Source organism: Protopterus annectens, chromosome 1.part0 (genome assembly GCF_019279795.1).
Source record: "Protopterus annectens isolate FY-2018-M chromosome 1.part0, PAN1.0, whole genome shotgun sequence".
Classification (NCBI taxonomy): Eukaryota; Metazoa; Chordata; order Ceratodontiformes; family Protopteridae; genus Protopterus; species Protopterus annectens.
In genome coordinates this window covers 1,484,366,136-1,484,393,508 of record NC_056725.1, presented here as the reverse complement: position 1 = coordinate 1,484,393,508, position 27,373 = coordinate 1,484,366,136, and the positions used below count along the sequence as shown (strand labels likewise).

At 43.7% G+C, this 27,373-nt stretch overlaps 1 protein-coding gene across 1 annotated transcript in view; it reads right to left on the bottom strand.

The window, feature by feature from the left end:
• Positions 1-8,579: 8,579 nt before the first annotated feature.
• RAB4B (RAB4B, member RAS oncogene family) overlaps positions 8,580-27,373 on the bottom strand; it is a 523,428-nt gene continuing 504,634 nt past the window's right edge. Inside the window, exon 6 of the mRNA XM_044072539.1 lies at positions 8,580-8,692. Coding sequence (XP_043928474.1) covers positions 8,580-8,692 — 113 coding nt within the window. The remainder of the gene's footprint in view (positions 8,693-27,373) is intronic.

Here is a 27,373-nt window from a genome sequence, read left to right as displayed (position 1 = left end):
TGCAGAGAACTGACAGTGCATAGAGCCTGCCCTGAAGTGTAGACATTTTCTGCATGACTCCCTTTTGGGATGTGCAGATAAGCTTCTTTTAAGTCTAGAGTGACTAACCAGGCATCCTTGGCTAGCATAGGGAGAAGTTGTTGCAGGGTAAGCATCTTGAATTTTGGGACCACCAGAAAGGTGTTGAGAGTTAATAGATCCAAAATTAGGTGCCAAGAGCCATCTTTTCTGGGTACCAGGAAAGGCCTGGAGTAGAAATCCTGCCCCCTTTGTTCTACTGGACAGGTTGAATAGGTCTGATATTGAGCAGGGAAAGTACTTGCTTTTGAGCCTTTGCCCACTGGTTTGGAGGAAGGTCTGGAAACCCGCTTGGGGTTGGCAGTGTATGGAAGTAGAATCGGTACCCCTGGGATACAATGTTTAGGACCAATCGGTCCTGAGTAATGGACATCCAGTTTTTTGCACAAAGGGCAAGTTTTCCTCCTGGGGCACAAGTAATTGGGAAGGGCTGGGAAGGATAATTGAAAAGTCATTGTGAACTTTTTCCATAAGGGGGGGCTTACTACTCCCTGTTTTTGAGGTAGGGGCACTCCATTGTTTAGATCTCTGTAGTCTGGGTGGCCTGTTTCCCCTGGGTTTGGTCTGAGAAGGCCTGGAAGGGGCTGGAAAGGACCAGTTTTTAGAAGGCCAATGCCTACTTAACCTAGGTGGCTGCACTTGTAAGAATTCTTTAACAGTTTGCATAGATTTAGCTTTTTCTACCATCTTTTTAAGAACCTCTTCTGCTTTAGTGCCAAACAAAAGTACAGTTTTGTACCTAACATAAATGTAGATGTCCGAACAGGATAGCATCTGCAGTCCTAACAAATGGGTTGTCCTGTCGTCAGGCAGCCCTTCGGTCGGCCGGATTCCAAAGTCTGGGTCTGGCCTCGGCTGGTGTCGCACTTCACCCGACGTCATCTCTGCTGGTCTTCGGGTATAAAGGCATCAGCCGACGCCATTTTCCTCAGTGTTTCTTGCCCCAGATGCCAGTTGCCCTCTTGGTTAGCTAAATTTTTGGGTAAATGCCAATGTTTCCAAAAAAGTAGAAGGCAAACACAAAAAATAAGCATGTATGTACATATATACAAACAAATATACCATAAGAGATCCCCCCCCCAGCTAGCTATTAGGTGGGCAAATACCCTAGGAGTACCACAGAGGGGAAGGAGGGTGGGTAATCCTGACTGCAGATGCTATCCTGTTCGGACATCTACATTTATGGTAGGTACAAAACTGTACTATGTCCTTCAAGGATGCATCTGCAGTTCTAACAAATGGGTAGAATACCACAGCCAAACTAGGGGAGGAGGAAGAAGAATTATGGTGTAGTTAGGATCCCTTGCAAAACAGCAGTGGCAAACCCTGCTCGGGATCTAGAGTATAGAGGGAAGTTATAATGCTTGGCAAATGTATGCACGGAGGTCCAAGTAGCAGCCTCAATAATGTCCTTAGTAGCCACTCCTCGTAAGAAAGCTGTGGTAGTGGCTGTAGCCCTTGTAGAATGAGGCCTTATGTTCTGTGGAATTTGCTTTCCATGGTAGGAGTAACAGAATCTTATGCAATTTCCTATCCACTTGGAGATTGTCTGTTTGGAAATTGCTTTTCCTTCCCTTCCTGTTGCATAAGCTACTAGAAGCTGGTCAGTTTTTCTATTGCCCTTGGTTCTGTCCAGGTAGTAGCACAACTGTCTATGTACATCCAATGTATGCAGCAGTCTTTCCCCCCTGTTCTGTGGATTGGGAAAGAAGGTAGGTAGGTGGATTGCCTGGTTTAGAGACACTCTGGATACCACCTTAGGCATAAATGTAGGGTTAGTTCTCATGGACACTCTATCTTGATGGAAGATTAGGAAGGGTTGTACTGCCATTAAAGCCTGTAGTTCGAAACCCTTCTTGCTGAAGTAATTGCCAGTAGGAAAGCAGTTTTCCAGGATAGGTGTTGAAGATCTGCTGTTGCTGCTGGTTCGAATGGAGGGAGTGTCAATTTTTCTAGCACAAAGTTCAAGTCCCATGCTGGTAATGGTGGTTTCCTAGGAGGTTTTACATTCTTAATTCCTCTCAGGAACTGCCTGAGTAGAGGATGTGAGAAGACAGGGGGATCGTAGCTGTATTCTGCAGAAATAGCTGATGCATGTATCTTGATGGAGGAATAGGACAGGCCTGTATGGAGAAGCTCTGCCAAGTACTCCAGGATGTTGGCAATATCTACCTTTGACACATCTTTCCCTCTTTCAGTACTCCAAATGACAAACCTTTTCCATTTTCCTGCATAGTTCCTTCTTGTTGAAGGTCTGCGGGCCTCAAGGATAATGTCTTTAACCCTTTGGGATAAATCTGGGTTAGTTGCTCTTATGTAATGTTCCAGGCAGTCAGTTGCAGAGTTTTCAGGTTTGGATGCAGGATGTTGTAGTCGCTCTGAGTTAACATCAAAGGAATCAGGGGCAGTGTCCACGTTTCCCCCCCGAGACATGCTCCTCAGCAATGGATACCAATGTTGTCTTGGCCAATTTGGAGCTATCAGAATTATCCTTGGACGTTCCTCTTTGATTTTCAGTAGTACCTTGTGCATCAAAGGAAGAGGTGGAAATGCATATGCTGTCAGGCCTTTCCAATTGAAGGATAGAGAGTCCACCTTCCAAGCAAGTGGCTGGTATGTCCTTGTGCAGAATTTCTTGAGCTGGTGATTGAGTGGGGATGCGAATAGGTCTATTTGTGGTATTCCCCATTTCTTTGTGATGGCCTTGAAGATGTCCGGGTGTAGCATCCATTCGTGAGCATCCGAGGTAGTTCTGCTTAACATGTCTGCTAGGATGTTTTCTTTTCCCAGTACAAATATTGCCTGTAATTGAATGTTGTAGCTCAGAGCCATATTCCATAGGTCCAGAGCCATTCGGCATAGGGGGTATGAATGAGTGCCTCCATGTTTGTTGATGTACCACATGACTGTGGTGTTGTCTGTCCTCATCATCAATTGGCCTTCTTTGAGGAATGGTCTGAAATTCTGGATTGCTAGTTTTACTGCCAGCATTTCTTTTTGATTTATGTGCAGGTGCAGCTGATCTGGAGTCCATAAGCCTTGAATGCACTTGTCCAGCATGTGGGCCCCCAACCGAGGTCTGAGGCGTCCGTTGTGATGGTTTGGCTTGTTTGAATGTTGTGGAAGGACAAACCTGGGTTTGACTGGCATGCCTGAGCCCACCATAGGAACTCTTCTTTCAGGCATGGGATCAGTGGTATTTCGGTTTCTAAGCTGTGCTTGTGTTGAGACCATAAATTCTTTAGGTACCACTGTAGCTTTCTCATATGCAGTCTGGCATGGGGTACCAAGATTATGCAGGATGCCATGAAGCCCAAGGCCTGCAGTACTTTCCTTGCTGTTAGTTTGTTCTGCTTTGTTAATGCCAAGAAGTAAAGAGGAAGTTGTTCTTGTTTTTCTGCAGTTAGGAATGCCATCTGTTTTACTGTGTCCAATTCTGCACCCAAGAATGTTCTTGTTTGGGATGGTACCAGTCTTGACTTTTTTAAATTGACTGTGTATCCCAGGGCTTGTAGTAAGCAAATGACTCTTTGTAAGTCTTGTGTCAGCTTGCTTTTGTTGTCCGCTTGTATCAGGCAGTCATCCAGGTATGGATAAATTTGGATTCCTGAAGCCTGCAATGAGCGATTACTGATGCCAGGCATTTCGTGAACACTCTGGGCAGTAGATAAGCCAAAGGGCAATGCTGAGAATTGATAATGCTCTGATCCTGCAAGAAATCTGAGGTATCTTCTGCAAATTGGTTGTATGGGGACGTGCAGGTATGCCTCCTTGAGATCTAGAGTTACCAGCCAATACTCCTTTCCCAGCATGGGAAGAAGTTGCTGTAGGGTCAGCATTTTGAATTTTGGAACAATGATGAAAGTGTTTAAAGCGGACAGGTCGAGAATAGGTCTCCAACTTTTCTCTTTTCTTGGTACTAGGAAGAGTCTGGAGTAAAATCCTTGCCCTGTTCTGTAGGTGGTACCCTTTCCACAGCTCTCATCTTTGTTAATTGAGCTATTTGTTTCAGGGCTTCTGTCTTTTGATTTGGTGGTAGGTTTGGCATTCCTCTTTTACTGGTAAGGTGTGGAAATGAAACCTGTAGCCTTGGTCTATAGTTTGCAAAATCCACTTGTCTCTTGTGATATAGTGCCAGTTTTCTGAAAATAAGGCTAACTTTCCGCCTAAGGGTGCTGCTATTTGTTCTCTGGTAGGCGGTGTCAGAGCCAAGTCACTGTGATTGTCCTGTTGCAGTGGTAGTGGTTGTATCTGTGCCTCGTTGGTTATTGCCTTGCCACTGGCGTCCCCTGTAGGCACCTCCTCTGGATTGATTTCTGCCTCTGGAACGTCTATTCCTGCCTCTCTGATTTTTAGAGGAGTCTGGAAAGGACCAATTTTTGGAAGGCCAGTTCCTGCTGAACCTGTAAGAAATCTTTAACTGTTTGTACAGACTTTGCCTTCTCTTCCATTTTATTCATTACTTGTTGGGCAGGAGAACCAAATAGACTGACCTTATCCATAGGAGCATCTAATAGCTTTGCTTTAACATGATCCGGCAAGACCTGTTCTTTCAGCCATGCATGCCTTCTTATAACTGTGCCAGTCATGGCTGATCTAAATGAAGCCTCCAGTGCATCATAGCCACATTTTAAGGAATGGTTACTAACCTGCTGAATGTTATTCACCATTTCTAGAACATATTTCTTATCTAAGGAATCATCAGAGGACAGTTTCTTAGTTAACTGATCAAGCATAAACTCTTGGTATTGGATCATATGAAACTGACAGTTCAGAGCTCTAGCTGAGAGAGTAGCAGAGGTGTATACTTTTTTACCCCATCTCTCTAAGGACCTGGATTCCCTATCAGAAGGGAGAGGGTTTTTTGCTGAGGTCGAAGCTACTGCCTTAGGCCCCTGGGAGATAGTCTCAGGATCTGCAAAAGGAGCCTTGTATAAGTGGTGATGAGTGTCCGGTACCCTGTAAAACCTATCGGGCTTAGCAGGGGCTGGAGGTAAAGTATCAGGAGCAGTGCAAACATCATTAAATGCATCATCCACAACAGGAAGAACTGGAGGTATAGCTAAGGGTCTATGTTGTGGTAAGTGTAAAAAGGTCCTAAGCCTTTTTCTTGAATCTGAGAAATCTTGTCCCTGCCATTGGAATTGCTCTCTCATGGCATGTAAGGTTTCCCAAAGGAAAATTCCTCTGGTGGAGAGGCAGAAGGAATAGATTCTTCAGCATCAGAATCTTCATAAGTAGAAAGAGGAGCCTCTGGATGGTCTGTATTGTCTGAAACATCAGAAGAGTCATCTGAGGACACTGGCTCAGGGGGCTCTGCTCTAGGTCTCTTTTCTGGAGGTTGAGAGGCCCTGTCTGGGTGAGATTGGGATCCCCTTATTAAAGAGATGAGATCCTCTGCCAGAGTAAGCATTTGGGAACTGGAACTGGGCCTGTGAGAGGGGGGCTTAACAGGCACAGACTTAGCAGTTTTGGCTGCTTTAGCCCTGGCAAAGGCCTTTATAGACATGGCTGCAGGAGGCCTAGCAGCACCACGTGCTGGGGTAGAGACATCCAAAGGGATGGTGTCCGATAATTCTAGAGAAACCACATTAGTAGGCAAAACTTCAGAGGCCGATTCAACAAGGGTAGAAGGGGCCTCGGTAGTAGTCATGGATTCGGCTGAAGATTGAACCGTTTGCTCGGTTTCGGCCGAAACCGAGACACTCGCGGTTGGCTTAACCGTGGTTTTGGCTGAAACCGCGGACCACGAGTGTCGGTCCTTTTCTTTGCGTTTCTTAACAATTTGAGTAGTCGGAGGATCCGACGGCATAATGTACGCAAAATCTGAGCCGAAAAACTGTTCAGCAAACTCCGACCGACGCCTAAGCGTTCGTCGGTTGAAGGAAGCACAGGCTAAACAAGCTGCTACGTCATGGTCTGGGCCTAAACAAGGTAAGCAGTAAGAGTGGAAATCTTTATGAGGTATTTATTTCCCACAAGTTAAACAGTTATTCACTTTTTCTGACATCGGCTGAGGCAAGAAAGAGTCCCCAATGGGGTACTTAGCTTTTAGAAGTCTTCGAAGTAGTATTCGGTAGTAGTAATCTCTGGATCTGACCGACCGGCACTTGCGAACAGCTTCTGCTTCGCCACGCGCAAGAACGACTGAGGAAAATGGCGTCGGCTGATGCCTTTATACCCGAAGACCAGCAGAGATGACGTCGGGTGAAGTGCGACACCAGCCGAGGCCAGACCCAGACTTTGGAATCCGGCCGTCCGAAGGGCTGCCTGACGACAGGACAACCCATTTGTTAGGACTGCAGATGCATCCTTGAAGGACATCAGTCCTTATTTAAAGGAGTGTCTGATAATTTGGATTTTACATAATCTGGAAAGGTTTGTTCATTCAGCCAAGCATGCCTTCTCAGTACAGACCCAGTGACTGCAGGCCTGCAAGATGATTCTAGGGCATCCAAGTCACACTGCAAGGTATGCTTACTAACTTGGTTTGCAGAATGCATTAACTCTTGTAAATCTTTATTTTCTGCACAATCTGGAAGTAACACCATTTTTTAATTAGTTCCATAACATGTTGCTGGTACTTCAACATGTAAAACTGGCAATTGAATGCCCTGATGGCAAGAGTTGCAGAGGTATATACCTTCTTACCCATCTGTCTAAAGCTCTGGAAACCCTGTCTGAAGGGGTAGGATTTTTGGCTGTAGTAGCCCTAATACCTTTAGGTCCCTGGGAAATGATCTCTGGATCTGCAGTAGGATTTCTTGAAGAGAAATTTGTGAGAATCAGGTACTCTGTAGTACCAGTCAGGTTTCTTAGGGGCCGGGTATAAAAGTGTCTGGAGTAAGGCTGGATTCCATGAAGACATCATCTACAACATCCAGTACAGGGGGTATAGCTAGAGGCCTGTGCTGAGGCAACTCTAAAAATTCTCTGAGTCTCTTTTTGGACTGAGGGTAGTCCCGGCATTCCCAGCGGAAATGCTCTCAAAGTATGCAAGGTTTCACCAAAAGAAAAATCCTCTGGAATGGAGGCCAAGGGAATGCATTTCCTCTGTATCTGAATCCTTGTTGGCTGATAAGGGCTTGTCCTGATAATTAGAAGGGACAGAGTCATAGGATTCCTTCTTTGACTCTTAGCAGGGGACGGCTGGCTTCCCCTAATTAGGGTAATAAGGTCTTCAGCCATTCAAAGCATTTGTTTTTGTGGCATGGGAGCTTGAGCATGCTCTTTGGTGGTCGGTTTTCTAGCCATAGTGCATACTCTGGGATTAAGAAACTCGGCAGTTTTGGCTAAAAATGAAGTCTGTTTGATTCGAACATCAGTAGGACAGAATACACCCTCAGAAGCCAGTGAATGCAGAGAGTCTCTGGACCCATCCATGGTAGAGACATCCGCGGGTTCCATAGTCGAAGAAGAATCTCGCAGCATACGGGACTCTGAATGGGTCTCGGTAAAGGCCTGCAAATCCATAGAAGCGGGCATCAGGGGCTGCAAAAGCACCTCACTGAGTACAAGCGGACTGGCGACTAGCTTAAAGAAAGCGTAGTCGATAATTTTGGACCTATGCGGTCTGTCTCTGTCTTTACCTTTGTTTTTTTGGAAGATCGGTAGTCGGATGGCTTATTGCAGCCATTTCGGAATACAGAGAATGAGCGCGAAAGAATATGGCAACAAAGATTGCCCGATGATGAATGGTTCGGGCATTAAACAAGGCACAAAACCAACAGCGAGGGACGTCGTGGTCTGGGCCTAAACAGGTGATGCAGTAAGAATGAAAATCTCTGTGAGGTATTTGCTTTCCACAGGCAAGACAATGGTTAACTTTTTCTGACATTGGTTAGAGCAAGAAAAAATGATCCCAAACAGGGTACTTCACTTTAGAAGACTTCAGGTTTTGAAACTCGAAATCGAAAATTTCAGGTAGCGGCCGACCAGCACTTGCGAACTGCTTCTGGCTCGTACTCGGCAAGAAAGACTGATGTAATGGTATCTGCTGCCTGTTTTACACCCCTGACGATCTGACGTCATGGAATAAGCGACATCATCCGAAGCAAAAATCCTAAGACTCTGGTATTCGGGCCGAAGGAGGGCTACCTGCAGGCAAATAACCCAAGTGTGATGACTGCAACAGTGAAACACGAAGAACATCAGGGATGTTGATGAACTAATCTAAAGTCAGTCATGAAAATACTACATACAAAGGTTCATACAAGCCTAGCTATAACAATTCCCTGGATATTTCTTACCACAATATTTACTTCCCTGGACCACTGTCTAGCAGGGCGACTGACATGATCGATTCCAGGGAGCCTCTCTAACTTTTGAAGCTCTCAAAAAGTTAGGTGCAACCAAAAGAACCACTTAAGAGAAATGTGTTGAACTGTACAACCAGTAGAACCAATAAAAAAATCAAGGGTGCAGGGGAACGCAGGGAGAAGAGTCTAAATTACATTTCCACTATTCACTGCTGGACAGGCAGCCAACGCACTGTGTTCCAATCATACTTTTCGCTTACCTGATTCAATTTTATTCAGGATGGTCCTTGCACATTTCAAAAAGGCTTCCTCTACATTTTCTCCAGTCAGTGCACTGGTTTCTAAAAATATCAATTCTACAACAAGAAAACACAAAACAAAAGTAAAGCAAAAGTCTGTTTTAGATGCATATATGAACTTAGCTACACATGTTAATATAAAATAATCAAGAATATTCAAAAGAAACCACAATGGTGACTAAAGAATTTGATACAATTACAAATAAAAGTTAAGCACTTAATGCATCTGTAGAAGAGGGAACATCCTTTACAACCTCCGCAAAGTACAGTTATGTAAGAATATACCACAACAGTAGATGTCCTCCTGATCACTGTTGCAGTACTCCTGACAAATGGGTTACCACTGCTGACGTCTGGCTTTCCTTTCCCTAGGTCTTACGTTCAATGGATAAACTCAGTTTGCATGCAATGGGGCATACATATAGACGTACTAGCTGCCTGCAAACTAGTGAGATGAAAATGGTTAGCTAGGAGGGGTGTAGATTGACTTGATAAAGCTCCCCCGTAGCCATTTATTTTATTTATTTATTTTACATTTGTTAACCGGGCTAGTCCAACTGGATACAAGTCCATTTTCAGTGGAGGCCCGAGGAGAAAAGCTCCACTAACTACTACTTAACAAGATAAAAAATATACAAAAACTTATACAATAAAAATAAGGATAAAAATAAAAATAAAAAATAAAAACAATGTCATAGGTTAATTACAGGCTATATCAGAAATTGATTTCTATGTGAGGCAGAGCAGAAGTATAGGTTAGATAAAGATGCTAGGTTAAGGTGTGTTATTCAAAGACATCAGTATTTAGGTTAAGAAATATGAATGAATAAAGAGGGATAGAGAGATGGATTAATAAGAGGGAAAGTTAAGTAAGCTGGAGAAATGATGAAGAAGGCCAGGTGAAGAGTAAAGAGGGGAAGCAGGGTGAGTGAGAAAGGTTACCCAGGGTCGTTACAGGAGCATAGCCTGTGGTTGTTTAGGTAGAGTCTTAGATTGGATTTAAATAGTGGAATAGAAGTCAGTGTTGTGAGGTCTGGTGGAAGTTGATTCCAAATTTTGCCAATTGAGTTGGAAAATATAGAATCTCCTGCTACATTGTTTGATTTAGAAGTTTTTATCAGTGTTTTGTTGAAGGAACGGAGATGCCTCATATTGTGATAGGGTGTTATGAGTGTAGAGAGCATTGGTGTGTTTTCAGGGTGATAAAGGACTTTATGTGCAATAGTGAGTTGGTAGTATTGTATGAGGTGGGGTAATTCCAGCCAACCTAGTTTTAAAAGATTCAAACAGTGGTGAGTTTTATATGGAGAGGCAGTGGCAAATCTGGCTATGTTGTTGTATGACATGGCTAGTTTCTTGAGGTTGTACTTTGAAAGGTTAGTGTATATAGAAGAAGCATATAATAGGGTAGAGATTAAGTGGGTTCTAGCTATGATAGTTCTAGCTTCAGGTGTTAAGAAAGATTTGATTCTATATAGAGATCCAAGTTTCCTGTTAGTTGATTTTATGGTGGAGTTGATATGAAAGTCAAATTTTAGTTGGTTGTCGATAGTAATACCCAATAGTTTAGTTGTTTGGTCTGGAGCAATAAGTGTGCCATTGTTAGATGTAAGTGTGAGGTCAATAGGGGGAGATAGGTGAGTGGGTGGAAAGATCAGTAGTTTGGTTTTCTTGGGGTTTAGGAGGAGGCAGTGGTTAGAGAACCATTGTTCGATGGTGGTGAAGGTGTTTTGTGTTAGCAGGTGAAGTTCAGTCTGGGTTTTGGCGGAGCAAATGATGGTTGTGTCGTCAGCATATTGAATACAAGTAGATAGAGGAGTGACAGAAAAACAAAGTAGACGAAAAACTAGTAAAAAGTAAAAGCAAGACGCCAACTGGATCCATGGAACAATTCCTTTTATTGGTAAAACACTACTGAGCGCAAAAACGCTTTCACCCACTACCTCCGTGGGTTTCATCAGAGTTAAGTAATCAAATAATCCAACCAACCTTTGTATACAACACCAAACTTTTTATGAAAACCTATGCTTTCCATACCATAAAATTCATATAATATTATTAAGTAAATGGATATGCAAAAAATATATATGTATAACCATATATGTGCACAATGTGCAAATATGCATAAAAATATAATGTGCACATAAAATTTAATGTAAAAAGTTTGGTGTTGTATACAAAGGTTGGTTGGATTATTTGATTACTTAATCATTTCCAACTGAGTAAATTGACAAATGCATATTTTGGAAGTCGTACAAAGATGTGATTGGTCCGTGTCTTTATTAGTAGTGTATAAGAAGTAACTGCTCCAGTTTTTTATTAACTCTGATGAAACCCACGGAGGTAGTGGGTGAAAGCGTTTTTGCGCTCAGTAGTGTTTTACCAATAAAAGGAATTGTTCCGTGGATCCAGTTGGCGTCTTGCTTTTACTTTTTACTAGATAGAGGAGTGGCTAGATGCAGATTATTTATAAAAATGGAAAATAGAAGAGGACCTAGGATGGATCCTTGAGGGACTCCTATGGAGGTGGGGAGAAGATCAGAGAGATGGTTATCCCAGAGAACTGCCTGTTTGCGATTTTCAAGATAGGATGAAAACCAACTCAAGGCCTTGTTGTCAAGAGAGAGGGACTTTAAGCGGTGTAGGAGAAGTTGATGATTAACCATGTCAAAGGCTTTTGACAGGTCTACAAAGAAAGCGGAGGAAGGAGTGTTATTGTTGCGATTTATGTTGATAGAGTCTATGAAGGATAGTAGGGCGGTGGTAGTACTATGGAATGGGCGAAACCCATGTTGACAGCTAGCTAGGAGATTGTTGCTTAACAGGTGATTTAGTAGCTGTTTGTGTACACATTTCTCCATTATTTTTGCAAGAGGAGATAGTAGCGCTATAGGGCGGAAATTAGAATACTCCAAAGAGTCACCTCCTTTGAAGAGTGGGATAATGTGTGAGATTTTCCAGGTTGAAGGGATAGTATATTCTTTTATAGTCCTGTTAATTAATAGAGAGATGGGATAAGCTATTGCCTTGGCACCTAGTTGGAGATATTCTGCAGGTAATTTGTCGGCTGAAGGGGTTGTTGGCTTGAGTTTTTGAAGTAGGGATAAAATGTAGGAGGTAGGTATGGGTTGGATGTGAAATGGGGGTGGGGGAGTAGAGCTAGGCATAGACAGTTTAGAGGTATCAGGGCTTTGTTGGTTTGCTAGCTTCTGAATGGCTGAAGTGAAGAAGGTGTTGAAGGCATTAGCTATTTCTGTGGGGGAGTTGGAGTTGGAGTCTGATGGTTTTGGAGTGGCAGCTTTACCAGGGGATAAGAGAGTATTAATAGCGGTCCAAAATTTATGTGGTTGGTGGAGGGAAGATTGTTGTAATTGAGTGTAGTAGTTTCTTTTATCTTGAAGTATGGCTTGTTTTGTTATATTTCTTTTTTGTTTAAAAGAGAGATGATCAGTTAAATTTTTAGTGGTATGCCATTTTTTCCAAGCTTTGTTTCTATTAAGAATTAGTTGCCTAGTTCTGTTAGAGAGCCATTGTGCTGTCTTAGCTTTCATACGAATGGAAAGCAAGGGAGCATGATGTTCTAGAATGGTGAGAAAGGTATTATTGAAGTGATTAACAGCTTCATCTATTGGGAGGGATTTTAGAGGTGACCAGTTAATTTGCATAAGTTCATTGTGAAACAGGGTAGGGTCAAAATTCTTTTTGCAACGGGTTATTCGAACTTGAGCTGGGATAGATAAGCTGGTTTTATGCCTGATGATATAGGTTAGGGAGTGATCACTGAGATCATCTGGAAGAGTACCTGTTGTATATTGTAGTTGTGGACTATTTGTTAAGATCCAATCAAGTACAGTTTCTTTGTTACTCTGTTTGTTAGTTCTTGTAGGGATGTTTATGTGTTGAGTGAAGCCATGCAGATTAATAAAAGTATGTGGATTATTATGTTCGCATAAGTTCCAATCAATATTTAGGTCTCCTAAGAGTATTGTTTCTTGGTGGAGATTCAAAGAAAGCCAGTTTAGTAGGTCTTCTAATATTATAGTGTTATTACCTGGGGGAATATAGGTACAGATAATATTTATGGTTTTGTGAGGATTGATTTGGAGTTTTGAGATAATTAATTCTGCATGTGTGTTTGTTAAAAGGGAATGATTTGTTATGCTTAATTGTAGGCCTATTTTATAGAATATAGCTACTCCGCCACCTTTTCTGCTTAAGCGGTCTTGTCTCAGGATGTTATATCCTGGGGGGACAATTTCATTGTCTTTTATTGTTGGTTTGAGCCATGTTTCAGTTAGACAGAGAATGTCGAACTGTTGGACTTCTAGTAGAGCATGAATATGTGATATTTTGTTGCAGATGCTACGTATATTAAGTTGGGCAATAGAGAGTGATTTAGGAGGTTTAGTAGGTGGAGTTAGCTTTGGATTTGCTATTTTGCAATTGGTTGAAAATGGAGATAGTTTAGGGCCTGGGTTGGGGTGTATGTCTCCATGTGTAAGTGAGCTAATTAAGAAAAGGTTGTAGAATTGTGATTGTTTGAACTGGTAAATATCACGCTTTTTGGAGTGATAAATGGAGTATTTGGTGTGGGAGAGACGGTGGTATTTTGGTAGTAGATATGAGGTGTTATAGATGACATTGAAATTATTATTGCAAGTAGGAGGGGGGTAGTTAGGGTAAATTTGTTTGGGATAGTGAAAGTAGTGGATAAGTTGTGTTCATAGTAGGTAGAGAGATAGGTGGTTGTTAGGGTAGTGATGAGAATTAGTAGTAGGTTGGGGTGATGTTGGATAGACATGTTAAGTTGGTTCTAAGTGAGTGATGTACCAGGATGAGGCCAGACAACTAAGGTAGGAAGAGATGGGTGGGGACAAAGTATGGAGGAGGTGGGAACAGGAAGTTGTGGTAAGACATGTAAGACAGCAACGAATAGAGCAAAAGGTGGAGTGTGAACTGAAGATAGGAGTGAAACAGGAAAGAGGGGATGGAGGGTAGGATGGAATACTGCAACAGTGATCTACTGGACATCTACTGTTAAGGTATATTCTTACAGATTACAGAACTGCACTTTGTGGAGGTTGTAAAGGATGTTCCCTCTTCTACAGATGCATTCTTACACAACTGTACTAAGTCCTGGCTGAAATCGCTGTTGCAGTATTCCTGACAAATGGGTGATTCCCAGAGCTGAAGAAAGCATGAAGGGTGGTTTGCTACTGAGTGAAGCTTTGTCCAGCAGTCCAGACAGGAATGACCTAGCAAAAATTGCCCTCGACCTGGAGAAGGCATCAATTTTGCAGTGTTTGGTAAAGGTGTGTAGAACTAAGTAGCCACCTCCAAAATAGACTTGGACTCTCTTCCTTTGTGGAAAGTCTCTGAGAAACAATGTCTTAATGTAATGTGCTTTAGGGCAGGAAGGCAGGATCTTACCATAGTGCGAGTAGCAGAAAGATAGCCTTTTAAATCCAGGTTGCAATAGTTTTTTTTTTTTTTTTTTGAAACTAGCTGGCTCAGCTTAAAGGATAAAGGATATGAAAAGCTGGTCAGATTAGGAAAGAAGGCGGGCAGATGAACAGCCTGATTGAGAGACAGCTTGTTTAATACCTTAGGCATAAAGGATGGGTTACTCTGAGAGTCACCTTGTGTTTGTGTAAAATAAGAAAAGGGGGAATAAGAGAGCTTAAAGCTCAGATACCCCCCAGCACAGATGAAGGCCAAAAGGAAGGTTTTCCAAGTATAAATTTTAAAAAAGTTGAAGCTGGTTCAAAGGAAGGCAGAGTAAGCTTTTCTACCACAAAACTAAGACCTCAGGGTGAAGAGATGGGTATCCTGGGGGGTTAAAATGCAGAATCCCTTTGAGGATGAGCTTGACTTCTGGCCTAGCCATAAGTTGTGGGCCAAGATGTAAGCAAGCACTGACAGAAGGCAAATTAGGTTTTTATGGAAGAGTAGCCAAGCCTGACAGAAGTTGTTCGCAAAGGTACTTCAGAAAAGTACAGTTGTGTAAAATTTTACCATAACAGTACAAGTCATTTTCAGTATTGCAGTGTTCTTCACCAGTGGGATCTCCTGCCAAAGACAGCCCAATGTCCAGCAAGTATACCCAAAGCCTTTATTACCTAGGAAGCATCGTATCCAGACATATGCTCCCAATGCAAGCGTAGGGCATAAAGTTGATGTATGGATGCTCCAACTCAGAACTAGGATCCTCGGTGGAAAGGACGGGGAGAGGAATCTCTCGGCCAGCCCTTAAAATAACACCCATGCAAGAGAAAAGGGGTTAGGAAAGAGGGAGGTAGTGAATACTGCAACAGTGAAAAGAAAGTATAGTTGCGTACACTTACCATAAATGTAGATGTTCGAGTGTATTCACTGTTGCAGTCATTATATAGGTTCATAGGTTCATAGGTTCATACTAGGCTATCTGCCCGAGGGCATTTATAAGCCTAGCCCATAGTTTACCCCTTTAGTATGGGGAACTATACCCATTATTTTGCTGTGCCTCTGTTGAGCAGTGACACTGAGGTAATCCCTGGGGTATATCTGCGATCTCCCATCCATTGGTCAAGATTTCTCTTGAACAAGGCCAGCGAGGTGCTCTGCCTCACATATACCGGGATTTTATTCCACAGCATAGGGAGTCTTTGGGTGATGAATCTATCCCTCCAGCACGTCCTATTAATAGCCGTGTCGAGGTTTAAGTCTCCTTGTGGCTCTGACGGATCTAGATTTTTGAGGTGAAGCATATTCATCAAATCTGGGTTTGACATGGCCTTGTATGTTAGGCAAAGGTCACCTCTGAGCAGACTGAATAGAGCTGGAGTTCTTTCAGTCGGGCAGCATAGGACAGATGTTTGAGACCCTTTATCCTTTTGGTGAGGAACTTTTGTGGCCTCTCCAGCTGCTGCAAGTGTCGGGTCAGATACATTCGAATGGGGCATTGTACTCAATCATTGGTCTGATGAGTGATGAGTATAGGAGACTATGACCTCCCTTGATCTAGATGAGAATCCCTTCATGATAAGGTGGGCAATGTAGAAGGTCTTCCTAACTACTTTAGCTACATGGGTGTCGAATGACAGACTACTATCAACCTGGGTCCCCAGGTCCCTGATAACTTCTTCTGTACTCAGTGGATTGCCACCTATTTGGTAGCTAGGGTAACCTTGTTTTTCGAAGGGTATGACTATGCATTTTTGGCATTTAACTTTAGGCCATGGCTCTGGCACCAGTTATCCGTTTCTGTGAGACCCTTCTGAAGGATATCTGTGTCAGATGTGTTTTCTACTATGGCCCAGTTTGCAGTCATCTGCAAACTTTGTCAGCCATAACCCTCCTGTGTTTGCTTGTACTTGGAAAAGTAGATGCCAAACAAGAGTGGGCCCAGGACTGAGCCCTGTGGTACACCACTTGTGACAGGCTTTGAGTCTGACATGGCGCCAGCAACTCTGACCCTGTGGGTTCTGTCACTCAGCCAGTTTGCAACCCATCTTGTGATGTATGGGTTAACATTTAAGCTGATGAGTTTTCAATGATACCCGAGTGGGGTATTGTATCAAAGGCCTTCGCCAGATCGAGGTAGGCTGTATGGACTGCCTTTCCCTCATCAATGGCTTTGGTGACTGTTTGAAAAAGTCAACCAAGTTTAGAAGGCATGATCTGCCTTTGACAAAGCCAAACTGGGATGGATCCAAAGTCTGCAAATTCCCTATGTCTTTATTTATGAGGTCCATTATGATCCTCTCCATGGCTTTGCAGATAAGGCTTGTCAAGCTAATGGGCGGTAATTTCCAGGGTCGGTGGAGGCACCGCCTTTGTGAAGTGGGACCACAGTTGCAGTGCGCCACTCCTGACGATCCAGAGGTAAGACTATGATTAAACAGCTGTCCTAGCTGTGGGTTTAATTCCTCGTTGAGTTCGTGGAGCACACAGCCGGGGACACCATCAGGTCCCATGGATGCTGTGTTTTTGCTTTGGAGAGAGCAGTTCTCACTTGGGCGTTGGAGATGTTTGGGGGCTGCAATCGCTTGGTATAGATATCTCTCCTTTTGGGGAGGGGAGAAGTTTGCACTGAACCTGTCAGCCAGTATGTTGGCAATGTCTGTAGGATCAGTAATCTTCACATCATTTTGAACTAGTTCTGAGCATATCTGGGAGTTTCCTCCCAGGTTTCTAACATAGCTAAAGAAGGCCTTATGATTGTCTTTTGAGTCTTTAGCTATTTTTCTCTCAAAATTTGCTTTGGATGATTTTATGAGAGCTCTTAGTTTTTTACTTATAGTGATCAAGGGTGTCTTACCTTTTAAGGATTTTGCTCTATCTTGTAGTAGCTTCCTCCTTTTGTTGTAGAGTTTGTTTATGGCTGGGGTCCACCAGAGTGGACGCTTGCCTTTGGTACAAAGAGTCTTTATTTTGTTTGGGATTGCCTTATCCATGCAGTCCTGCAGGTGCTGGTAGAAGGCATTTGAAAGTGATTCAGCGGCTTGAGTACTGTTTTCCGTCGGCTCGGGGGCCTTAAAGGAGACCCCCCTTGTCATTAGAAGTATGAAGTAGTTCTTTACTGTGGTCTTTTTTATTTCAGGTGGGGGTGGGATGAGGACCTCCAGCGAGATTAGTTTGTGATCTGATCTCACCAGTGAGGGGTATACTTCCGGTGTTGAACATTGTGCTCCCATGTTCGTGATGATGAAATCAAGTATGTTTTCTCCTCTTGTGGGGATGGTGACTAGTTGTTCCATGGCATTTGAGTTTATATTTGGGTAATCTGCTGGCAGGTTGCCCTGTCGGCCTGATTAGCAAAGTCTAGGGTCTTGCATAAGTTGCTGTCCCATCTTCCATGACGTCAGGTAGTCAGGGATATAAAACATGCAGCAAATGCCATTACATCAGTTTTTCTTGCCCCAGATGTCAGGTGCCCCCCAAATGGGGAGCAAAATATATATAAATAATTTTAAACACAAAAATATATACCTCCAAACAAAAGCAAATACACCAAAAAGGCTTTTAAGTGTAGAGAAATAAAGGAGAGGCATAGTGAGAGAAAAAAACAGGGGGCTGGAGGGAGGGTAACTAGGACTGCAACAGTGAATACACTCTAACATCTACATTTATGGTAAGTGTACACAACTGTACTATGCTCTTGTTTCACAGTTGCAGTCATTACATTTGGGTAGATTCCCAAAGCTGAGGATGGATTTATACAGAATCAGGACCGGCTATAAGGCGCTGCAAAACAGCAGTGGCAAAGCCAGCTCTGGATTTAGAGAAAATTGGTAAGTGATAATGCTTGGTGAAAGTATAGAGCTGAACTTCAGGTAGCAGCTTCTAGAATCTCCCTGGTAGGAAAGTACAGTTGTGTACCTACCATAAATGTAGATGTTCCAGTGTATTCACTGTTGCAGTCATTGCTCTTGGGTTATCCTGCTGGAAGGCTACCCGCAGTCGGCCAGAATTCCAAAATCTAGGTCTGGCGTCAGTTGCTGTCGCCTCTTCCCTGACGTCAGTGCACCTGGGGTATAAAAGATGCAGCCGACGCCATTTTCTTCAGTTTTTCTTGCCCCAGATGTCAGGTGCCTCCAAATTGGTAGGCTGAAAATATGCCAATAAGTATGCATGCACAAAAATAAACATTTCCTTCATCTACAAGCAAATACACCACATAGATTGTATAGGACAGAGAAGTACAGATAAGTCCCAGCAAAGAAAAGTGGGATGGTGGGTGGGTAACCTTGGCTGCAACAGTGAATACACTCGAACATCTACATTTATGGTAGGTACACAACTGTACTATGTTCATCGTGTTTCACTGTTGCAGTCATTACTCTTGGGTTGAATCTAAAAGCTGAGGATGGGTGGCTGGGCTAAATAGGATTAGGAGAGGCTATGAGGCCCTGCAGAACTGCAGTGGCAAAGCCTGCTCTGGATTTAGAGTAAAGAGGTAAGTGGTAGTGCTTTGTAAAAGTGTGCACTGAACTCAAAGTTGCAGCCTCTAAGATGTCTTTGGTTGGTACTCCTCTGAGGAAGGCTGCTGAAGTGGCTGCTGCTCTGGTGGAATGAGGCCTAATGCCCTTAGGCACTGATTTGCCATGTTGAGAATAGCAGAAACAGATGCAATGGGCTATCCATTTAGAAATAGTCTGTTTTGAGATAGCCTTTCCTTGTGATCCTGCAGCATATGACACAAAGTTGCTCAGTCTTTCTGAAAGCTTTAGTTCTGTCCAACTGCCTGTGTATGTCCAAAGAATGCAGAATTTTCTCACCTTTGTTCTGTGGGTTTGGATAAAAGGTAGGCAAGTGAATGGTTTGGTTGAGGGCCACACTGGACACCACCTTAGGCATAAATGTTGGGGCTGTCCTCAGAGAAACCCGGTCTGATGAAAAATGATAAAAGGTTCCACAACCATGAGTGCTTGTAACTCCAAGACTCGTCTTGCAGAGGTTATTGCTAGGAGCAGAGCTGTTTTCCAGGATAAGAATTTTATATCCACTGTTGAGGCTGGCTCAAAAGGAGGCAGTGTGAGTTTTCCAAGACATAACTGAGGTCCATGGCAGAATTGGTGCTTTCCTTGGAGGCCTGATGTTTTTGGCCCCTCTGAGGTACTGCCTTATTAAAGGATGAGAAAAGATAGGTGGTTCCGTATTGTAATGGGCTGAAATGGCAGAGGCATGAATCTTAATTGATGAAAAAGAAAGGCCTTTGTCCAGCATCTCAGTTAGGTATTGTAAAATCTGAGGGATATTTGGTACATACGTGTCAATGCCTTGTTCCTGGTTCCAAGCACAGAATCTCTTCCATTTTTCTGCACAAGATTTTCTGGTACTGGGCCTCCTGGCCTCCAAGATAACATCCATAACAGCTTTTGAAAGAGGAGTGTGTTCTGAATGGTTACATTATCCACCATGCTGCCAGATTTAAGGTCCTGAGTTGGCTGTGCAGGATCAAATTGTTTTGTTGGGTCAGCGAAGTGAGAAGTTTGAGGCAATATCCATGCTGGACCTTGAGATAAGCTCTTTAGGATTGGGAACCAGTGCTGGCGTGGCCAGTCTGGTGCAATCAGAATCATTTTTGGCGTCTCTTGTCTGACCTTTAGGAGTACCCTGGGAAGGAGAGGAGTGGAAGAAAGGCATATACGGTTAGATTTTTCCAGCAGAAGGACAGGGCGTCCACTCTCCATGCTTGCTTATGATAAATCCTTGTGCAAAATCTCTGTAATTGGCAGTTGTGAGGGGAGGCAAATAGATCTATGTCTGGGCATCCCCATTTCCTTGTTATCATGCCGAAGACTTGTGGAACCAGTTTCCACTCGTGAGGATCCATGAGGTTTCTGCTTAGTTTGTCTGCCAGAGTATTTGTTTTTCCTGGCAGGAATTGTGCTTGCAGGTGAATTTAATAAGTCAATGCTGTGTCCCATAAGGTCATTGCTTGTCTGCAGAGGGGGTAGGAATGTGTACCTCCCAGCTTGTTTATGTACCACATGACCGTAGCACTGTCTGTCTTTATCAGTAGCTGTCCTGGATGAAGTAGATCCCTGAAAGCTGTCAAGGCATTCTGAACAGCTAGCATCTCTTTTTGATTGATGTGAAGATGCATCTGGCTTGCAGGCCATGTGCCCTGAATACATTTTCCTGCCATATGGGGCCCCCAGGCATAATCTGATGCATCCATTGTCAGTGTCTGTCTGGCTGTGGGTAAACTGAATGGGCAGACCCTTGCTGTGGTGACAGGCCTCTGCCCACCATCAAAACTCCTGTTGCAGGCAGGGAATGAGTGTAATTATTGTTTCCAGGCTGTGGCAATGCTGAGTCCAAGCACTTTTTAGATACCATTGTAGTTTCCTCATATGTAGTCTGGCATATGGAATTAGCAGAATGCAGGATGCCATGAAACCCAAGGCTTGCAGGATTTTCCTTGCAGATAACTGGGTCTTTGTTGCCATTTTTTTGAAATAAGAAGTCAGTTTTTGTTTGTCTGATGCGAGATAAGCCATCTAGGCAGTTGTATTTAAGCTTGCACCCAGGAATATTATCTCTTGAGACGGCACTAGTTTTGATTTCTTTTCACTGACATGTACCCTAGGCAAATTAGTAATCTTTTTAGAAACGCCAGATGCTTTAGAAGAATGTCTTTGTTCTCTGCTTGAATAAGGCAGTCGTCCAAGTAGGGATATATTTGAATTCCTCTGTCTGCAAAATGCAATTACTAGTGCCAGGCATTTTGTGAAGACCCTGGGTGCAGTAGGTAAGCCAAAGGGCAGTGCAGAGAATTGGTAGTGCACTGAACCAGCTATGAATCTGAGGTATCCTCTGCAAGATTGTCTGATTGGGACATGCAGGTATGCCTCTTTTAGGTCCAAAGTTACGAGCCAAGCCTTCTTGCCCAGCATGGGCAGTAGCTGTTGTAGAGTCAACATCTTGAATTTTGGAACCTCCAGAAATGTATTTAGTACAGACAGGTCCAGTATTGGTCTCCAGGTTTTGTCCTTTCTGGGCACTAAGAAAAGTCTGGAGTAAAATCCTTGCCCCTGGGCTTGTTGTGGTACTTGCTGAATGGCCCTCATGTCCAGGATGGCTGTAATTTGCTTTTGTGCCTCTGCCCATTGATTGTGTGGCAGGTCTGGCATACATTTTGACCTTGGTAGGTTGTGAAAATGGAACATGTAGCCTTGGGACACTATGTTCTCAAGACCCATTTGTCTTGGGTAACCATTTGCCAATGTGATGAAAAAAGTGCTAGTTTCCCCCCTAAGGGGGCTGCCAAAAGAAAAGTGCTTGGATCTGGCAGAGGGAAGTCATTGGGACCGTTTCCTGTAAGGTTGTGATTTGTCTTCTCTGCTTTTGGAGGTAGGAGCACCCCATTGTTTTGGCCTGTATGAGCCTTGGGGCTGAGATGTGCCTCTGGGACGCCTGTATCTGCCTCTTTGTGGTCTGTCCGATACTGGAAAGGACCAATTTTTAGAAGGCCAGTTCCTGCTAAATCTGGGTGGCTGTACCTGTAAGAAATCCTTAACTGTCTGCATGGATTTCGCTTTATCCTCCATTTTTTTCAACACCTCTTCTGCTTTAGCACCAAACAAAGTATCATGCTGTAATGGGGCATCTAATAATTTTGCTTTAGCATGATCAGGCAGATTCTGTTCCTTTAACCAAGCATGCCTTCTAATAACAGAACCTGTAACAGCGCACCTGCAAGAGGCCTCCAGTCAATCATAACCACATTGCAAAGTATGCTTTCCCACTTGTTCAGCTGCATGCAATAAATCCTGCATTTCCTTGTTCTCTGAACATTCAGTATTTGTCAACATTTTCTGTTTAAGCAGTGACATTAAATATTGCTGATATTTAAGCATATGAAACTGACAATTTAAAGCCCTTACAGCCAAGGTAGCAGAAGTGTAAACTTTTTCCCCCATCTGTCCAGTGCCCCAGAATCCCTATCAGAGGGGACAGGGTTTTTTGCAGTGGAAGCTTTGACCCCTTTGGGACCCTGAGATATAGTTTCTGGGTCAGCAGCAGGGTTTTTATATAGGAAGTTATGAGAATCCGGGACCCTGTAGTATTGGTCTGGCTTAGCAGGTGCAGGGGGTAAAGAGTCAGGGGACAGGCCGGACTGTGAAAATACATCATCTACAATGTCTAGAACAGGTGGAATAGCAAGGGGTCTGTGCTGAGGAAGTAGGAGAAAGTCTCTGAGCCTTTTTCTTAGATTCAGAATAATCTTGGCTCTCCCAGTGTAAATGCTCCCTCATGGTATGCAGGGTTTCCCCAAAAGAATAATCCTCAGGAGGAAAGGCTGAAGGAATGGATTCTTCAGCATCAGAGTCCTCATAGGGAAGCATGGAATAATCCTGTTCAGAAGAGGAATCAGAGGAAACAGAAACCTGATCAGAAGAATCATATTCTGTCTCTTGCCTAGGCCTCTTATCAGGAGAGGGATGGGAACCCCTGATCAAAGTAATTAGGTCTTCGGCCATTTTAAGCGTCTGTTTTTTAGGCATGGAAGTCTGAGTAGGAGAATGCTGTACTTGTTTCTTTGTCTTTAGAGCTGCTTTAGTCTTTGAAGCTGAAAATGGTTTAACATATAATTGTGTAGGTCTGAAGACACCCGCAGAAGCCGATGCCTGCTCAGCGGCTCCGGACCCATCTGAGGGAATGATTTCCGAGTGTCCAATACCTTGAGTATCCAGAGGCCCAGTCGGCTCCACGTGGGAGTCGGAAGCGGCCTGTGGCTCTGAGGTAGCGGGCGCCAGGGGCTGTGAAAGCGCCTCACTGAGAACAGGCGACTGGCCTAACAGAGGCCTCATCGTCGGTTTTGGACCACGGATGCCTATCCTTTTCCTTGCGTTTTTTGTAAACTCCGGTCGTCAGCTGTTCTGACGGCATTATATAATTAAATCTTCGGCCAAAGTAATGAAATGCAAAATCAAACCGACGCTTAATAGAGCGTTGGTTAAATCTAGCACAAAACCAACAGCTAGCAACGTTGTGATCAGGGCCTAGGCAAGGAATACAGTAAGAGTGAAAATCCTTATGAGGTATTTGCTTCCCACAAGAAATACAACTGTTAACTTTTTCTGACATCGGTCTGGAGCAAGAAAAAAGTTTCCCCAACGGGGTACTTAGCTTTAATAAAGACTTCGGTTCTGAAATTCGGATTTGAAAATCTCAGGAGTCGGCCGACCGGCACTTGCGACTGCTTTTGCTTCGGGCACCGCATGGCAAGAAAGACTGAAGAAAATGGCGTTGGCTGCATCTTTTATACCCCTGGCGCACTGACGTTAGGGAAGAGGCAACAGCAACCGACGCTGGACCTAGACTTTGGAATTCTGGCTGACTGCGGGTAGCCTGCCAGCAGGATAACCCAAGAGTAATGACTGCAACAGTGAAACACGATGAACATCACCTCTGAGAAAGGCTGTAGAAGTAGATGCAGCTTTGGTGGAATGGGATCTGATCCCATGGGGGATAGGTTTTCCATGGTACTTATAGCAGAAATGAATGCAATGGCTTTATCCATTTGGAAATGGTTTGCTTTGAAATAGCCTTTCCCTCTGCCCCTGCAGCAAATGCTACCAGCAGTTCAGTTTTCTTCGAGATTTAGTCCTGTCCAAGTAAAATCTAAGTTGTCTGTGTACATCCAATTAATGCAGAATTCGTTCCCCTTTGTTCTGTGGATTGGTAAAGAAAGTTGGCAAATGAATGGACTGATTAAGAGCCACACTGGATATCACCTTGGGCATGAAGGATGGGTTGGTCCTGTGTAACCGCCTGTCCGCATGAAAGTTGATGAAAGGCTCCACTGCCATGAGGGCCTGTAATTCAGAAATCCTTCTAGCCGAAGTGATTGCTAAAAGGAAGGCTGTTTTCCAGGAAAGGAATTTTAAGTCTGCAGTAGCAGCTGGCTCGAAAGGAGGTAGAGTGAGTTTTTCCAATACAAAGTTAAGGTCCCAGGCAGGGGTTGGAGCTCTCCTGGGTGGCCTTAAGTTTTTGGTCCCCCTGAGATACTGCTTTAACAGAGGATGAGAGAAGGGGGGGGGGGGTTCTGTGTTGTAATGAGCTGAAATGGCTGAGGCATGGATTTTTATGGAAGAGAAAGATTGGCCCTTGTGAAGCATCTCAGTTAAGTATTGCAAAATCTGAGGTAAATTGGGCACTGCTGTGGTCATCCCTTGAGATTGATTCAAGGCACAGAATCTTTTCCATTTGTCAGCATAAGATTTTCTGGTACTAGGTCTTCTCGCCTCCAAAATGACATCCATCACAGGTTTGCTGAGGGATGCTAAAGGAGAATTTAAGTTATTAGCCAAGCTCCAAGATTCAATGTTTGGAGCTAAGGGTGCAGTATTTGTTCGGCTGAGACAGTAAAGGAAGGTGTCTGAGGCAGGTGCCATGGAGAAAGTTGTGACAGACTGTGTAGGAGTGGGTACCAGTGTTGGCGAGGCCAGTCTGGAGCAAGCAAAATCATCTTGGGTTTGTCCTGTATGACTTTTAGTAGAACTTTGGAGAGCAAAGGCAGAGGGGGAAAAGCATAGACTGACAGGTTTTCCCAGCTGAAGGGCAGAGCATCCACTTTCCAGGATTTTTTTGAGAGGAGTTCTTGTGCAAAATTTGTCCAACTGGTAGTTCTGGGGTGAGGCAAAGAGATCTATGTCTGAGCTCCCCCATTTGCGTGTCAACATGTTGAAAATACATGGTTCCAGTTTCCATTTGTGTGGGTCCATGAGATTTCTGCTTAGATAGTCTGCCAAAATATCCAGTTTTCCTGGCAGGAATTGGGCTTGTAGTTGTACTAGATAGCTCAATGCCATGTTCCACAATGCCATGGCTTGTCGGCAGAGGGGGTAGGAATGTGTACCCCCCCCCTGCTTGTTTATGTACCACATAACTGTTGTGTTGTCCGTCTTTATCATTAGTTGCCCTGGATGAAGGTAGTCCTTGAAGGCTGTGAGAGCCTTCTGTACAGCTAGCATTTCTTTGTGATTGATATGAAGGTGCACTTGATTCGAGCTCCATTTGCCCTGAATGCACTTCCCTGCCAGATGAGCCCCCCCCCCCATGCATAGTCTGATGAGTATGTAGTTAGGACTTGGGCGTCAGGGAGTGGTGTGAATGGCAGTCCCTTGTTTTGGTGGCAGGCCTCTGCCCACCAAAGGGACTCTAGTTGCAGGCCAGGTATGATAGGAATCAGTTTCCAGTCTGTGAGAATGTTGACTCCATAAACCTTTTAAGTACCACTGAAGTTTCCTCATATGCAGTCTTGCATATGGAATTAAAAGAATGCAGGAGGCCATGAACCCCAAGGCTTGCAGTGTTTGTCTTGTTGATCGCAGGGTTTTTGTGGTCACCTGTTTGAAGTAAGTCACCAACTGAATTTGCTTTTCTGGCATAAGGTAAGCCATCTGGGCAGTTGTATTCAAGCTTGCACCCAGGAATGTTATTTTTTGAAAGGGTACTAGCTGTGATTTCTTTTCGTTTATGTTGTACCCCAGACAAGTTTGAACCCTTTTTACAAACACCAGATGTTTTAGAAGAATGACCATGTTTTCTGCCTGAATTAGAGAATTGTCCAGGTACGGATATATCTGAATATTTCTTTGCCTGCAAAATGCAATTACTGGAACCAGGCACTTTGTAAATACCCTGGGCGCAGTAGATAAGCCAAAGGGCAGTGCAGAGAACTGATAATGCAAAAAGCCTGCTTTGAAGCGGAGGTATCTTCTGCAAGATTCCCTAACTGGGATATGCAAGTATGCCTCTTTTAGATTTAGAGTTGCCAACCAGGCATCTTTGCCTAGCATAGGAAGTAACTGGTGGAGAGTCAGCATCTTGAATTTTGGAATGTCCAGGAAAGTGTTTAGAGTAGACAAGTCCAGAACTGGACGCCATGATTGGTCTTTTCTGGGTACCAGGAAAAGTCTGGAATAGAAACCTTGTCCCTTTTCCCATTCTGGTACTAGTTGAATAGCCCCCATGGTTAAGAGGTAAAGTACTTGTTTCTGAGCCTCTGCCCACTGATTTGGGGGCAGGTCTGGCCATCCGCTTGGATTTGGCAGTGTGTGGAAATGAAACCTGTATCCCTGGGACACTATATTTAAAACCCATTTGTCCTGGGTTATAAGTTGCCAGTTTTTGGCGTGAAGTGCCAGTATTCCCCCCAAAGGGGTGGCTAAAAGGTAAGTACTTGGTAATTCTAAAGGAAAGTCATTGAGACTGTTTACCATAGGGAGGTGTCTTGTTGCTTCCAGATTTGGAAGAGGAGGCACCCCATTGCTTAGTTCTCAAAGTCCCTTGGGACTGAAACTTGGGGCTTTTGGCATGTCTGGGTCTGGCTTGAGTGGCTCTGGAAGGAACTGGAAATGACCAGTTCTTAGTAGGCCAGTGCCTACTAAATCTTGGAGGTTGTACTTGTACAAAATCTTTCACAGTCTGCATAGATTTAGCCCTATCTTCCATCTTTTTTAGAACTTCTTCAGCCTTATTGCCAAACAGACGGTCCTGCTGCAGAGGAGCATCCAACAATTTTGCTTTAACATGATCAGGCAGAGATTACTCCTTAAGCTAAGCATGCCTTCTAAGCACAGACCCAGTAACAGCAGCTTTGCAAGAGGCCTCCAAAGAATAAAAACCAAATTGCAAAATATGTTTTCCAACTTGTTCAGCTGAATGGAATAAATCCTGTAAATCTTTATTTTCCACAGTCAGAAATCAACATCATTTTCTGTTTAAGCAGTCTCATAATATGCTGCTGATATTTTAGCATATGGAATTGACAGTTTAAAGCCCTGATTGCCAGCCATGGTAGCAAGTATAAACCTTCTTACCCCATCTATCCAGCGCCCTGGAATCTCTATCAGAAGGGGTAGGATTTTTAGCAGTAGAAGCCTTAATGCCCTTGAGAAATGGTTTCAGGATCCGCAACAGGATTTTTGAAAAGGAATTTGTGGGAGTCAAAAACCCTGTAGTACAAGGAGCTGGAGGCAAAGAATCAGGAGTCATACTAGATTCTGAAAACACATCAACAATGTCTAGTACAGGAGGTAGAGCCAAAGGCCTATGCTGAGGAAGAAGAAGAAAATAACTAAGCCTCTTTTTGGATTCAGAGAAATCCTGACTTTCCCAGTGGAAATGTTCCCTTAAGGTATGTAAAGTTTCCCCAAAAGAAAAATCCTCAGGGGGAGAAGCAGAAGGAATAGAATCCTCTGTATCTGAGTCCTCATAAGTAGGTATAGACAAATCCTGTTC